This window comes from Trichoderma ghanense, assembly GCF_004382785.1.
Source record: "Trichoderma ghanense strain CCMA-1212 chromosome Unknown scaffold_6, whole genome shotgun sequence".
Classification (NCBI taxonomy): Eukaryota; Fungi; Ascomycota; class Sordariomycetes; order Hypocreales; family Hypocreaceae; genus Trichoderma; species Trichoderma ghanense.
Window position 1 is genome coordinate 1,527,651 of NW_027395669.1, and position 13,735 is coordinate 1,541,385.

At 54.5% G+C, this 13,735-nt stretch overlaps 4 protein-coding genes across 4 annotated transcripts; 2 read left to right on the forward strand and 2 right to left on the reverse strand.

The window, feature by feature from the left end:
* Positions 1–956: 956 nt before the first annotated feature.
* CCMA1212_006128 (uncharacterized protein) lies at positions 957–1,160 on the reverse strand (the record flags this gene model as incomplete). The annotated part of the gene is made up of 1 exon (XM_073703367.1): positions 957–1,160. The coding sequence occupies one exon, from the start codon at positions 1,158–1,160 to the stop codon at positions 957–959; it is 204 nt and encodes a 67-aa protein (XP_073558376.1).
* Positions 1,161–3,328: 2,168 nt separating this feature from the next.
* CCMA1212_006129 (Far upstream element-binding protein 2) lies at positions 3,329–5,202 on the forward strand (the record flags this gene model as incomplete). Its single annotated transcript, XM_073703368.1, has 4 exons — positions 3,329–3,377; positions 3,437–4,797; positions 4,860–5,007; positions 5,072–5,202. The coding sequence occupies 4 exons, from the start codon at positions 3,329–3,331 to the stop codon at positions 5,200–5,202; spliced, it is 1,689 nt and encodes a 562-aa protein (XP_073558375.1).
* A 5,204-nt stretch (positions 5,203–10,406) lies between these two features.
* Positions 10,407–10,718, forward strand: CCMA1212_006130 (uncharacterized protein; the record flags this gene model as incomplete). The annotated part of the gene is made up of 1 exon (XM_073703369.1): positions 10,407–10,718. One exon carries the CDS (start codon positions 10,407–10,409, stop codon positions 10,716–10,718), a length of 312 nt encoding a protein of 103 aa, XP_073558639.1.
* Positions 10,719–11,268: 550 nt separating this feature from the next.
* Positions 11,269–12,249, reverse strand: CCMA1212_006131 (uncharacterized protein; the record flags this gene model as incomplete). The annotated part of the gene is made up of 1 exon (XM_073703370.1): positions 11,269–12,249. The coding sequence occupies one exon, from the start codon at positions 12,247–12,249 to the stop codon at positions 11,269–11,271; it is 981 nt and encodes a 326-aa protein (XP_073558640.1).
* Positions 12,250–13,735: the final 1,486 nt, after the last annotated feature.

The following is a 13,735-nucleotide window of genomic DNA, read 5'->3' on the forward strand; positions in this document are numbered from 1 at the left end:
GTGTCTGGTGCATCCTGGTAAGAGGGAAAGGAACCAACTTGAAGCTTGTTGGTCTCGACGACGGGTCATGCAGATGGGAGGCGGGAGTACAAATCCAGAGTGTGGAGTGTGTGCCCGTGAGCCGGCGCGTGTACTTGTACTCTGTAATTATGTCTGTATGTCCGTATGTTCGTCAAAGAATGTATGTGGTCGGATTAGAGCATGAAGAGTTTCGGAGTTGCATGGATGCATTACGGGATTGGAGCATGTGTGGATGGACTACGGTAATAACTATGATAGTAGACAACACCCTTGATCACGAGCAGACGCAGACGGCAAGGTATCAATCGCTGTATATTATGTACCAATGTCATATGCGCCATGATATCGAAATGCAAACCAGGCTATCCTCTGAGCATCAGAAATCGACAAGCCGGGGACGTAAAAACGCTGTTGAAAGTAGAGAAAATGTATCCAGAAAGAACCCCATCGCTATTATCCTCCTCGAGCAACCAAACTCGAGCAATCAATCGTCGTCTCGTCATGCGTAGCGCGTGTGTGATAGACCCAGCTTCCCCTCCCCCCGGTAAGGTCTGAGAATGATGAGCGATCCATGGGAGACTCTAGATTGGTATAGCTGGTGGTGATACAAAGGGCGTATGATGACATTCAACCTCATCCTCGTCTCCTGCCCTTCTCGCGCCTCGCCTTCGTCTTCATCGTTGTCGACGCTGTCGTTGCTCCCACCCTGTAACCGCTGCAATCGTAGTCCGCTAAAAGGCCTTGTCTGCCGGTAAACGAGGCCAACATCCGTCGTCATCGGCAAACAGCACCACGACAGCCCATGCCATCCATCATCTTGCCGCCGTTGCACACTGACCCGGCCCTGTCCCGGCCGCACAGACGCACCTCGGCAGCCTCGGACGCAAGCTGTCGACATCTTGTCCCCCAACCCAACAGCGCAGATGGCTTGGCCCTTACATGACGACGCACTTGCACGAGCAGCCCATGGGGCACCACCGCGCAGAGTGTATCCTCTTCTCGCCCTCGCACTGCGGGCAGTCCTCGCTGTCGGTGGTGATGTCGATGCGCGGGCCCGGGCAGTTGTCGTTGTAGCAGCGCGTGTTGCCCCTGGAGACCTGGTGCTTGCACCGATACTCGATGACGTTGCGTGTGCACATGTTCTGGAGGATTGGATCTGTCGGCAAGCCGGGGCGGATTTTGACGCTGATCAGGTACGACAAATGGGTGCGATGGCGGAGTCAGCCGCACACAGTTAGTTGCGGAAGTGCTCGTGTTGGCGATATAGAGAGAGTGGTTTTGCCTTCCAGGCCGTTGTCTCCCCGTACAAGCAGCAAAGTCAAGTGTCGAAATATCAAGGCAACCCAGCCAGTCGGTAGGTTATCGATCAGTCCGTCTGTCAGCTCACGTTCACTGGCGCTCCCTCATGCTGGACGAGTGCGAGGCACATTAAGATAAGGTAAGGCAAGGTAGGAATAGGATTTGACGCTCCGAGGGCAAGAGAAATGGCGAGATGGTGCAACGATCTTGCCAGCACAGGTGGTGACCGCCGGTGACCTCGAGCTATTTATTCGGGCCGCGCAAGGGAACCGAAATACTAGAATTTTCTTCAGACTGTCAGGAAAGATGATTCAGCGCACGGTTGGCCGATTGATTCCGTGGCAACCGGGTCTGGACCTGGACCCAAAAAGCATAATGGACGCGGCTCAAGAGGCCGAGGAGCGCGTAATCAGTAGCGGTCGGGAACCGTCGACAGCCCGAGGGGGAGGAATTTTCGTCTCGCTCGGGCTTGTCATCCAGAACACGAGGCGATGAATCGTATCGTATGCGCGTTAAGCAGCGCGCTACTGTTACCTTATACTATGGGCACTTGCACCGCTACTACGTACATAGGTAGGTATTGATGGGAATATCGGGGTCTCTGCCCATCACTTTGGCAGGTTGTCGCCAATCTGCCACGATTCATTGCATGTACAGCTACCTTTAAGAATAGAGTACGAATACGATACGCAGCCAATTCCGTAGATCGGCTCCATCAAGTGTCTTGCCGGCGCATGTGACTTGTCTGCTGGTGTGCCTCTGCTAGTGGGAAAGCATCCGTGGATACGAAGTATAAGGTAGGTATACTCGTAACATGGATACATACGACCCTGCTTGTCCTGCCTGGGGTTAGCACATGCAGTTCTCGGTGCTCGCGTGGCCTGAGTTCCGACTTGAATGACATGTCATCAACCAATGGAATCACATGGCATCGTTCAGTCAATCTGATATCTTGCCAAAATCTCGGCTTCTTCAAGATTGCTTGTCTGTCTGTTTCGACTTCATACAGAAGTGATGCTGACCAAGATGAACATACAGCAGGGAGATGAGATGAGCTGCCGCCAAGCTGAACTCGTATGTATGTACCTCAAACTCGCAGGTCGTGTCAATTACGGCTAATGCCAAGGTGGTAGCCCAAACGGAGCACAGGCACCAAAGCAGTAGCTGACAATCCGCCCAAGATTACTCGAGGCCTTTTCCGTTCAATTTCTTTCAGGTACCGCCAGATGGGCGACTGGGGTCCGTCTGCCCTCACCCCAATCAGCTGCAGCGCTCCAACGAACGGCCTAATAACGCTGGCGCTGTACGAAATACTTCCGCGAGGTACCTGACAGACGCTTGCGCTTGGAAAAATTCAGCCCCAAAAGCGCCGGCCTATAATTAATCCGGTCGCCTTGAACTACACGAAAAATTGCATCAATATCAAGCAAGGCCTTCGCCAGTCCTTCCAAACATCCTCCAGCCTCGAGACAATCACCGTTCATCACAGCTCCGACGACGGATCGCCCTTTATCTTCGCCTCGCCTCGAGTGCGGCGACTCCTCTGGAACAGCGCTGCGACCGCCTGGACGCCTTTGTGTACCTGACCGAACAAAGGCTGTGCGCTCTTCTTTCTTCGCGACAAAACAAGCTAATCATAGTGCCTGAACGTCGTCTTTCTGTTCGCAAGTCGTATTGTGTTCACGAAAGATCGCTGCAACTCGGTCGCAAGAGGCTACTCGACGCTGATTCCAATCTGGGCACCCCGGGTTTAAATTGCGCGCGTGCGTCCAGTCTGTGAACATTGCCTGTGCCGTGTTAAATCAAAATACTACCACCACTTTTTCATCACATTGCTGTCACTGTACTCTCGCTTTCTCCCTCGCCTCGACGCTCAGTCTGCCATTGACCCCGGTTGTCGACCTTGGCTGCCCATCAGTCAACCGCGCTGTGACGTATCGTAACGGCCGCTATTCTATCTCAGCTTGGAGACATCCATCACATACTTATTCTGCATTGATTCATCGCCATGGCCGAGCCTGCGCATCCCGATATCCAGAGCATTCTGGCGGCTCTTGGTGAGACATCATATCCCTGTGACGAGGCCCCAAACCCCCAAACTAACCAGGCACTGCAGCTTCCCAGAGGCCACCGTCGTCGACCTCGACCCAAACGCCGCCCGCAGCAACTGGCGCATATCCAGCGCCGCCCGGCACGGCTCAGCCAGCGTCGTATCAACCCCCGCCCCCAGGCGTCCCAGGCGTCGCGGGCTTTGCTCCCGGCTCTGCCCTGCCCGCTCCTGCGTCCAGCGGCAACGTCGACCTGAGCGCTCTTCGGCCCGTCAACTCGGGAACGATGAACTTCGAAGAGGTCATCTCGAAGGCCAGGGCCTTTGCGACCGAGAAGGGCATCACGCCCTACGACCGCCCGCTTGTCTACGGAAACGAATCCAGAGGCTCTGACAGATCTTTCCGTCGATCCAGGTCTCGATCTCCTCCTCGAGGTGGCGGCGACTATCATACTGGCGGCTCATACCGGGACGACCGTCGGGGAGGCCAAGGTCGAGATTATGGCCGCGACCGTTCCTACTCTCCTCCGTCTCGTGGCCGCACCTTTTCGCCTCGCGGAGGCGGTGGCCGAGAGAGATCCCCTCTCCGAGGCGGAGACGACAACGCTGAGACGATCCAGATCGAGTCCAGCCTCGTTGGCCTTATCATCGGCCGACAGGGTGAGAATCTGCGAAGGATCGAAGCCGACACCAACTGCCGTGTCCAGTTCCTGGCTGCCACCGATGGCGGTCCCTTTCGCCAGTGCAAGATCACCGGCCCGCGGGCTCGTCGTGCTGAGGTCAAGACGGCCATCAACCGAATCATTGAGGACAGCGGAATGGGCGCCCTGAACCGCGCTCAGGAAAAGCCTCGCGACCCTGCCCGAGGTGGAGCAGCGGCCTTGAGGGATGGCGAGGACCATATGCAGATCATGGTCCCAGATCGCACTGTCGGCCTCATCATCGGACGAGGAGGCGAGACCATTCGAGATCTCCAGGAGCGTTCGGGCTGCCATATCAACATTGTCGGCGAGTCAAAGAGCGTCAACGGCCTGCGACCTGTGAATCTCATTGGCAGTCGTGAAGCGGCCGCGCGAGCCAAGGATTTCATCATGGAGATTGTTGACAGCGATAGCCGAGGCGACGGCCCGGCTTCTGGCACCAAGAAACCCGCGGGCCCTCCTCGCAACGACGGACCATCGAGCCACTATGGTGGTGGCGGCGGCCCCGACAAGGTCAACGATGCGATCTACGTGCCGTCAGATGCAGTAGGCATGATTATCGGCAAAGGAGGCGAGACCATCAGGGAGATGCAGAACTCGACCGGCTGCAAGATCAATGTGGCGCAGTCGTCTGGCCCCGGTGAAGTTCAGCGCGAGATTGCGCTCATTGGGACCCGTGACAGTATTGCTCGCGCCAAGCAGGCCATCGACGAGAAAGTAGAAGCAGTGGTGAGTTTGATGGCGGCGCCTTGCATCTTGTTCAGCGAACATTAAGACTGATATCTGAGCAGCGACAGAAGAGCGGCGGTGCCCCAGGTGGCGGCCGTGGCCGTGGACCGCATGATGATCGTCCGAGCTACTCTCACCAGGGCCCCGATTCGTCTACTAACCAGCCTCCGCAGGCTTCTTCAGGTGACGGCCAAGATCCATATGCGCAGTGTAAGTTCGCCCCATCTGATGTTGGATCCCCCCCGGCCTCACCCTTATTGACCAACGCTGGCAGATGGTGGCTATCAAAACTATGTCGCTCTGTGGTACCAGTCCTTGATGTACCAGCAACAGCAGCAAGGAGCGCAAGGAGCTCCTACGTCCCAGAACCCGACTAGCGGAGCTCCTCCTCCTGGAGGCCAGTAATGCTCGTGTGACGGCAAGCAGCCGCGTGCTATTGTGACTGGGTGTGACCTTGACACTGGTGCTGGCCTAATACCTTTGCAGACTCGGCACCTCTTGGAGATGCCATGATCCTGACTAGCACCGCCTCTCGGAACCCTTTCCCCGCCGAAACCTCTTTCACCAAAGGAAAAAAAAAAACCAACAAAAAGCAGAAACAAACACAAAAGCCCACGACTATATGACGCTATTACCATGGAGTCCAACGTCTGTACTCACCTTTTTTTATACCCCCGTTATTTTCTTCCCTTTCTCGAGGATTGATAAAAACCCGAACCGATTCTACGGCCCGTCTAATATGATGAACGTATACCCTCCCCTTTTTCTTACCTTTACCTTGTCCGGTGGCCGAACTTGACATGGAGACCTGCCATTCCCACCTGCGCGAGCGAACGTCCATGCCTGCTTACCATGTTCTTTGACTCCCGTGTTGCCTCTGTACACTCATGGTGCTGAGGTCAATGTTCCAGGAAAAAGGATTGCAAGTTGACTGGGCCAGGTGACAAGGCCGCATCTGCTCTGAGTCGAGATGTCGCAACTGGGCGTGGATCTACCAAAGCTGTGACTTTTGGATTCGCCTTGATATGTCGGGATGCTGCTGCTCGCCATGGGGCTGGTCTATCGCTGCAAGAACGTCGCGTCTTCTCCTTGCTATGCATGCATATCGATGACGGCGTGCTTGTCTGTCTCCGACCACGTTGCCATTGCGTTGTGCTTGTTATCAGGTTCATGAGATGTGGCAACAGTGTCGCGAATGCAGGTGACTTTTGCACGACAAGCCAAACAACGCAGACCACTGAGAGGGGATCGAAAAACAGAAACGAGAAGATCATGAAGCAAAAGAAGTCGAAGAGGACAAAGCAGAAAGAAATCTTAAAAAAATGATGAAAAAAAAAATGCAAACAAGGCCACCGGAGAAATATGACAACTTTTGTCTGCTGCGCAATCTACGTAATTCGACCGGACCTCTATCTGCCTGGATACCCTTGCGGATTTCTACCAGCAGGCAATATCTCGGACCAGTCGAGTGACGAGAAAAGGCGTTGCTGTTGTTCTTTTTGTTGTTTCTTCTCCCTCTTCTTTTGCTTCCTTGGCCCGTTGCCAACCCTTTGCATAGTTGTGCCAGCACATCTCTGCCCTCTTTGTTTCTTCATCTCGATTTGGTTTTCCCTTTTTCCTCCAGTTGCGGTGCGGTTATCCCGGATATTCAGAAGCGGCTGCGCTCTCTCTCCCTCTTGTGGTTGACGAGGGAGCGGCGAAGACGAAGTGGCAGAGGACATGGATGTGGGAAAACTGCCACAGTTTGTATACTAGTATCCTAGCTATGATTTGCAGTATTGCAATATATCCGCCTTTGTACAAGTGGAATCTGTGCACAGTTGCAACTCTCCTGCTCCGCCATGATCTCGATATGTGTTTTGGGTCGGATGTAGATGGGAACTGTCTGGTCCACATACGCCGTATGCGAGAAGGTGGTGATCCGGGACGCTGCAAGGCGAGCGCCTCCTCGAGGCAACCTGTCACATTTCCTAACCAAAACATTGCGGTGTAAGCCCTTCAAGTTTCTTCTCGACTCTCTTTGACGCCCCTAATGATCCCTATTCTGTCCCCCTACTCCATCTACTTGTATTTCACGGAGCTAGCCGGCATATGCCAAGATGTGACGTGCTTGGAAAAGAACCAGCATCACGATCGAGAGCCGCCTGTAGACGAGAGAGCCAGGGCGCGTAAATAGCAGAAATTAGCAGGCTGCTTGTGAATGGACGGATGGACCTAGAGAGGGCCTTTGTCTCGGGCTTTGCAGAGCTGGACGCCGAAGTGTTCTCAAGTGGCCGTATGAGGATGCTGGATTGGGATGGTATATGCAGCGCGATGTAATGTAATGCATGTCGAGGCTAGGGTACGAATGTTGATATTGTTGAGAAGGGTGACTCATAACAGGGCTAAACACGGCTTGATAGAACGAGTCGTTTCTTGCCGATGCAGGTGAGCCGCGGAAGAAGGTGTTTCTTTGCCGTAGCCCTTGCACGAAGCATCAAGTGACACCAGGACCCGACGTGTGTCACTATATACATACATGTTTGGCATACTGCACGAGGATAGATCCGCACAGATGCTCTACTAATCAAAAGGTGCCACCAGCGGGAATACAAGAGCCCCTTACGCGGCTGTAGACTACCACGTATGTATCAGCTCTCTTTCCTCCCTTGATTGGCCTGCACCTTGTGAACAATCGCGGCAATGGGGCGGCGGCGTCTTGCCTGGCTGGCCGCTTCATCTGGCCGCAGATGGCCGGGCTGCATGTGACCTCGTTTATGGCTGCTCGCTGGGGCCTAGCATTCGGGCCAGCGCTGCGTCTTCAAGCAGCTGAAGCGGTAACTACTATGCATTTTTTTTTTTTACCTTTTCATAGGAGCGGTTATCAGGGTCATGAAGCGGCAGAGTCCCGGTGCATGGGGAGGAGAGGGCGAGACATGCGGCGCCTCTAGCGAGCAGGAGTGGGAATCGGATCTAGGAGAAATACTGGCGGTATGGAATAGGTAGCGAGCAGTATGAGTACATTTGATCGGGACGGATCGGGAGGTTTCAGTCTGTTTGTAGAAGTAGTTTTAATCGAGTCAATTATCAAGACGTGCCTCGTGATGATGATGATGATGCGATGTTGAAAATAAGGCACTACCTGATACTTGGCGATGAATGGCTGAGGGTATCGATAGCAGGTTAAGGCAGCCCTGAGGTATGACTAAGAGGCCAGAGCTCTTTCCCCTTGATGCTTCCTTTGATCTGGTACTTCTCACATTGGCAGTCAACAGGTTCCTACACCAAGGCAGTTTGTTGCGTCTGCTTCGCCGTCCTCCGTCCGAACTGCAGCTCCCGCTTGCAAGCACTGCGGATGCCTGCCATTGCGTCGAAACAAGTCCCAGGTGCCTGTACAGTACATACAAGCATTGGCACGCTGGCGATGTGCGTTGCGGTACGACACCAGAGACCCCGAGACCCCCCCTGCCCACTGGCTGATGCTCCTCCACTCTGGAGATTGTCTGTCTGAATCACTCCAGTCGAGTGCCCTGCCGGTTCACTTGGCCGTCTCCCACCCCATCGCTAATCTGTTGGTCCGATCTGCCGCTCATTGATTCTGCAGCTGTGAATCGAAGGCGACACAAGCTCGCACACGCACACGCACACGCATGAGTACGAAGCATACTTTCCGCACAGGCATGGTGGCGCCGAGCTTCCCCTCTCATCCCGCATGTCCGCCAGCCCTGGACGGCTTCAGGCCACAGAGAGAGGGAGAGAGCATGAGAGAGCGAGAGATCTGGGATAGGGCCTGCATCACTCCCTCCCCGCCAACCGCAACGCTACATCGCGTCCGAGGCTGCGGAAGGAATCCGATGGGCACCTTTGGCACACGGTTCCACCCGCCAAGCTGTTCATCGATTCCTCGACTCGAATCGGAACAGGCCGCCCACTTTGCGATGCTCCTGCACGACTCGTCATGGCCGCCGCAGCAGCTCGACGATGGCATCCTTATTTGTCCATCCAAGAATCTTACTGCTGGCAGCCCGTGTCAGACCAGCTCTCTCTGCCTCTGGGCGACTCAGGTGCAAGTGACGAGAGCACAAGAGTGCCTCTTCCCTAGGCCGTGCTTTTTGTGATACATACCGCTCAGGACAGGATGAGACACGGGTAGAGAGTACATACGGAGTATCCCTGCGTGATGCTCCATGGTGTCACGGCCCCCTACGAATGGCAAGTATTGTACTGCTCGGTAGGGTAGTCCGGTAGAGGTCCATACAGCCAGTCATGAGATGCCCGACAGCGGGCTTGGAGACGAGCACCGGCTTGATTGGGCTATGCATGCAACTAACGGACCAACTCTTGCATGCAAGACAGACAGCACCCACTCTCTTACCTGGGCACTATGGGGCAAAAGCGGGAAGAGAGCCTCGAAAGACACGATGGATCGATGCATGTCCAGATTGCGTGGGCCGAGGACACCCAGCAAGCGAAGCCTTGCGATGTGGATGGACGCCGGCGCTGTCTCGTCTCGCCGTGACGGCTCCTCCGTCGGCGACTCCCTTACGTGTGCCCGACCTGTGACCGTTTGTTCCGATGCCTTGACCAGTTCTAGCCGACGCATCTTGGTATGCTCCGGATTCGACATGGAAGCCACTGCAAGCCTGGAGACCCACCCCTTATTGCCAACATACATGCGAATACTTGCACAGGCGTTGCATTCATTACGTGGTGGGCTTGGATGGACGGATATGACAGATGACAGCAGTTGCGGCGGCCCATGTCGAAGTTGAGCGGTACGACGCACAAAGCATGCAGGCGGGCTGTTAGCCGCGTCCTCTGTCACTGTCTGTGTGAGCGATGCCTCCTGCGCTGTATCGCTTCTGGGAGGGAGATCCGCGTCGGGTTCTCAAGTAAGCACACACAGATCCCTCCTTGGGCTTGGATGTTGGTTGGTCGGTTGGTTGGTCTTCTTCATCGCCTTCCGCCATCTTTCTTACCGGTCCTTCTCCTTCTTTTCCCCCTGGCCTCTGCTCCTCATTTCCTTTCTCTTCACCTTTTCTTTCTGTTGAATACGGCGACCCCGTCTGTCCATGGACTAACACAAATGGGAAGAAGCCGTTTCTTGTCACCTGTGCGACGTTGACGACGCCCAACTCCCTTGCGACGCAGGCCTCTGGTGCACCAAACGATTTCGGAGGCTTTTATTCACATTCACGGATTTCATACGCCTCCAACCAACGCAGTCCACCGGTTGAGGGGCAAAGGAAAAAGTCACGCCCGTCTTGTCTCGGTTTAGGAGAATTGAATCGGAGGCCCGTGTGCAACGGTGTAGGTACTACCAACGCACGTTACCGTTGATCGGTATGAATCCCCCCTCACCCACCGCCTTTGGGAGTTTGGCAATGTGAAATTTTTTCGTCATGAACTGCAGAGCGAGTCGTGGCTGAGATTGATATGCAAAGTTCTTACAAACCATCGCTCGGTCTTGTCTCAATGCAAAGGCGTTTTGGTCGCTTGCTTGCTTCTCCCCGGTTGCAGAAGCACGGGATACTCTCGAAACGACTCTATTGATGGGCAGATCATCCGTGGACAGACGCCTATAAGCCCTTCTCATCTCCTTTCTCATACCCCATTTTCGAGTCTCAGTCATGTGTCGGCTGGTTATTTTCAGCGGCACTTGCACCAAGTGCGGCGAGGATCAGATATGGGAAGAGCTCTCACAGGAGCTATCGTGCCTCGAGGCGAAAAACAATGGAAACTTTGGCGACTGCTCAAACGGCGTGTTCCAAGAACGGCATCAATTCGACCAGGAGTGTGACCGATGTACCGAGGAGGACGAAGGAGTCGGCGATGTTGGCGAAGAGGCAGAGGCAGGGGCAGGGCAGAGCCTTGCAAGCCAGAGCAAGCGGCTCGCTGAGGATGATGACTCGACGAACTCACGGAAGAAGGCCAAAACTTGAACCACCTCGATATGGGATCAACACTCCGCATCGAGAATCTGGCGAGCGAAATGGCATGCAACTTCTTTCACCTGTTCTTTCCCAATTCAACTGTGCCGGGAGATACACAAATGCTGGGCACACCGGAAAAAGGCGTTGACGGAGTTGAAGGAGGACATCGGCAGCACATTTGACTTTCATGCATCATACAATTGGGTTCGGGTTTCGAAATCTGCACTACTGGCCCTAAATCGGCATTCTTGAACATTCTTAAAGAGCGGCGTTGGGTTGGTTTACCGGGAATCTACATCTTTACTATTTCGGGAACCCCTTCTGGCGATGCCGCTTACTGATGGGGAGCGACTTGAAGAAGACGATATCATCCGTTAATCATTGGTGGAGTTTGTGGCACGAAAATTATCTCGAGTATCATCTACGGCTTCACGGTTCATACACCTATCCCTCTATCCTAAAAAAAACATCTACATCTATGGACGGGTCGGCGTTCGGGAGCTCCTTTCCTTTGTCACCCTTCTTTACCTTTCCTCCTTCTTCTTTTTTATATTTGATTTTAAACCTCGCTTCTTTTCATCACGACACTCTCCTGTGAGCAGTCTCCTTTGTTATCGCAGCATGCATAGCTAGCCGTTACAGCTTCAAATACAGCCCCATCACCTTCCCACGTCTCCTTGACTGCTTGCCAATACCGCTGGCTCTCTTTTCTTACGAGTGACACGTGCTCCCCACCCTCAAACCTCTCCTTGCGTACCTTGAAGCCCGAGCTTTCCGCCCTCCTGGCATGGTCTTCGACGTGTTGCCAGCTGATGACGGCGTCTGCCGTGCCGTACAGGTACGTTCTCCGCGTCTCCCTCGGGAGCAAGCTTTGCCGCCTGAGGGCTTCGGCGTTGAGGTTCTGGGCGGGCCGGGTGAGGCGAAGCTTGTATATCAGCCAGGCGATGGCGATGACCATGTGCACGAGGGGCGAGGTCCAGCGCGGCAGCGACTGCAGGAGGGCCCTGTGGGTGCTCTGCCACACGAAGTTGCCCGGGCACGAGTCGAGGCAGAGGGCGTATCGGGGGATGACGAGCCTGTTGCCAGCGGCGTCCCTGCCGAGTTCCTTTCGGAGGAGCTCCCTGATGCGCGCGGCGGTGCTGACGCCGCCGTTGGACAAAATGTGCAGCAGGACCCTGGGCCGGGCGCCGCTGCTGGGGGCGGCCGTGGTCTCGGGCTCGGCAAAGGCCTTGAGGATGCGGATGGCGGGCGGGATGTGCTTGCGGGCTAGGCTGGGCCAGAAGACGTGGGAGGCGGGCGAGCGGACGAGGAGGATGGGCGAGGAGGGGAAGAGGGCGCGGTGCTGGGCGATGTACTTTGCTATGTGGACGTCTCGGGCGCCCATCCAGCTGAGGACGAGGATGAGTTCCGGGTGGCCGTTTGTGGGAGTGGCTCCCTGGGGGATGATGTCCTTGTTGTTGTTGTTGCTGCTGCTGTTGGTATTGTTGTGGTGGAGGGATGCTGGGTTGTAGTAGGATACGGAGGGACTGAGGTGCTCCATGTATGAAAGGGGGGGTTCCCTTTCTGCAAGCGGTGTCTTTGTTGCGGCCATTCTCAGCTGTGTGGTGGCGTGAGTCGATCCGCGAGGCGCAAAGGATGGGCTTGGGGCAGCAGCAGCAGCACAACCGTGCAAGGGACGACGATGGGTATGAAGATCAGCCCCGTGGATTCTTCTCGGATGTACCGCACATCTGGATGGCGAAGAGGGAATCACATGGCGAGGACGGACTACGGCTCGCAGGCCATGGACGCGCCGGAGGACGCGCGGCAAAGGAGCGGAGGTGGCGAGGGAGGGCATATCGTTTTTCTTTATATTAAAGAGGGGCGCATATACGGATGCGGTGACGATGATGGAGGTTTTGGTGGTTTATCGCGTGGGTTTGATGTTGGCATTGGTAGTGTCGCAGAGGTAGCCCAGGTTGGCAGGAGATGCGACTGGCTGGGCTGGGGGATGGGGGATGGAGATGAGATGCACGATGCAGAACTCAGTTGGACGCGATTGATAAGATGAGATGGCTGTCTATTATGCGGTATGTTGCATGCAAAGGTAACGCTTGATGGTGTATCTATCTTAATCTAGATTTCTGAGAGCAGGTGTTGTTCGACTCATTCAATTTGATGGCCAGCGGCTGTTTGAGGAGGGTTTTAGCCTCGGCTCTAGACTGCGAAGTGCAACGATGGGCCGTGGGGAAGCGCAATTGCCCGGGGGAGCGGAGCAGCAGGGGGTGATTTACAGTAGTCTGCTATGATACTGCTCAATTGCCCAATGATATACGTTTGGGGAGCCTGTCCAGCCTGCTTTTGGTGCCTTGATCTTCATTGGGTTGCGGACTGGTAGCAACGACGTATATGGATATATGAAGGGATGCCTCATATTTTGGTAAGATAAGGTATATAGAGAGAGATACATGCCTTATGCATAAAATCTTAGACTCTTGAGAACCTTTGAAAGGACTGCCTTGGTGACATGATCCGAGGAAGAGTGTAGATAAACAGCATCAGGAGATACATCTTGGGGATATATCAATTCTCCTGGGGAAGCTGCTTGATTCTACTGAACCGAAACGTACGTACCTAGCTGCGATCCAGTCGAAGCGTCCAGCCCTTCAATGTTCTTATTACGCCCACAAAATACCTACCTTGCCTGCCTTGACTAAGTATAGAGCTATATATCCACGAAGAGAGAAAAAGAAAAGAAGGCAAAAAATCCCGAGTCGAGGCGAGCAATATCCCAGACTCTCGCTGTCTCGGCAAAATAAGCGAACTTTGGATACAAGAACCCAGCTTTGTAAGAGTGAGATGCTACCCAAGGGAGTCGAAACGGGGCCGGGGGAGGATGGACAAGTGCCGCCGTGGTCGAGGTTGATTGTGTGACGGGCGAAAGCTTCTGGTGTGACGGACTGCGTGACAGACTCGACGGCATTTTTTTTTTTTTTTTTTTTTTTTTTTTTTTGGGGGTTTTTTTTTTTTTAGGGGAGGAATGTCTG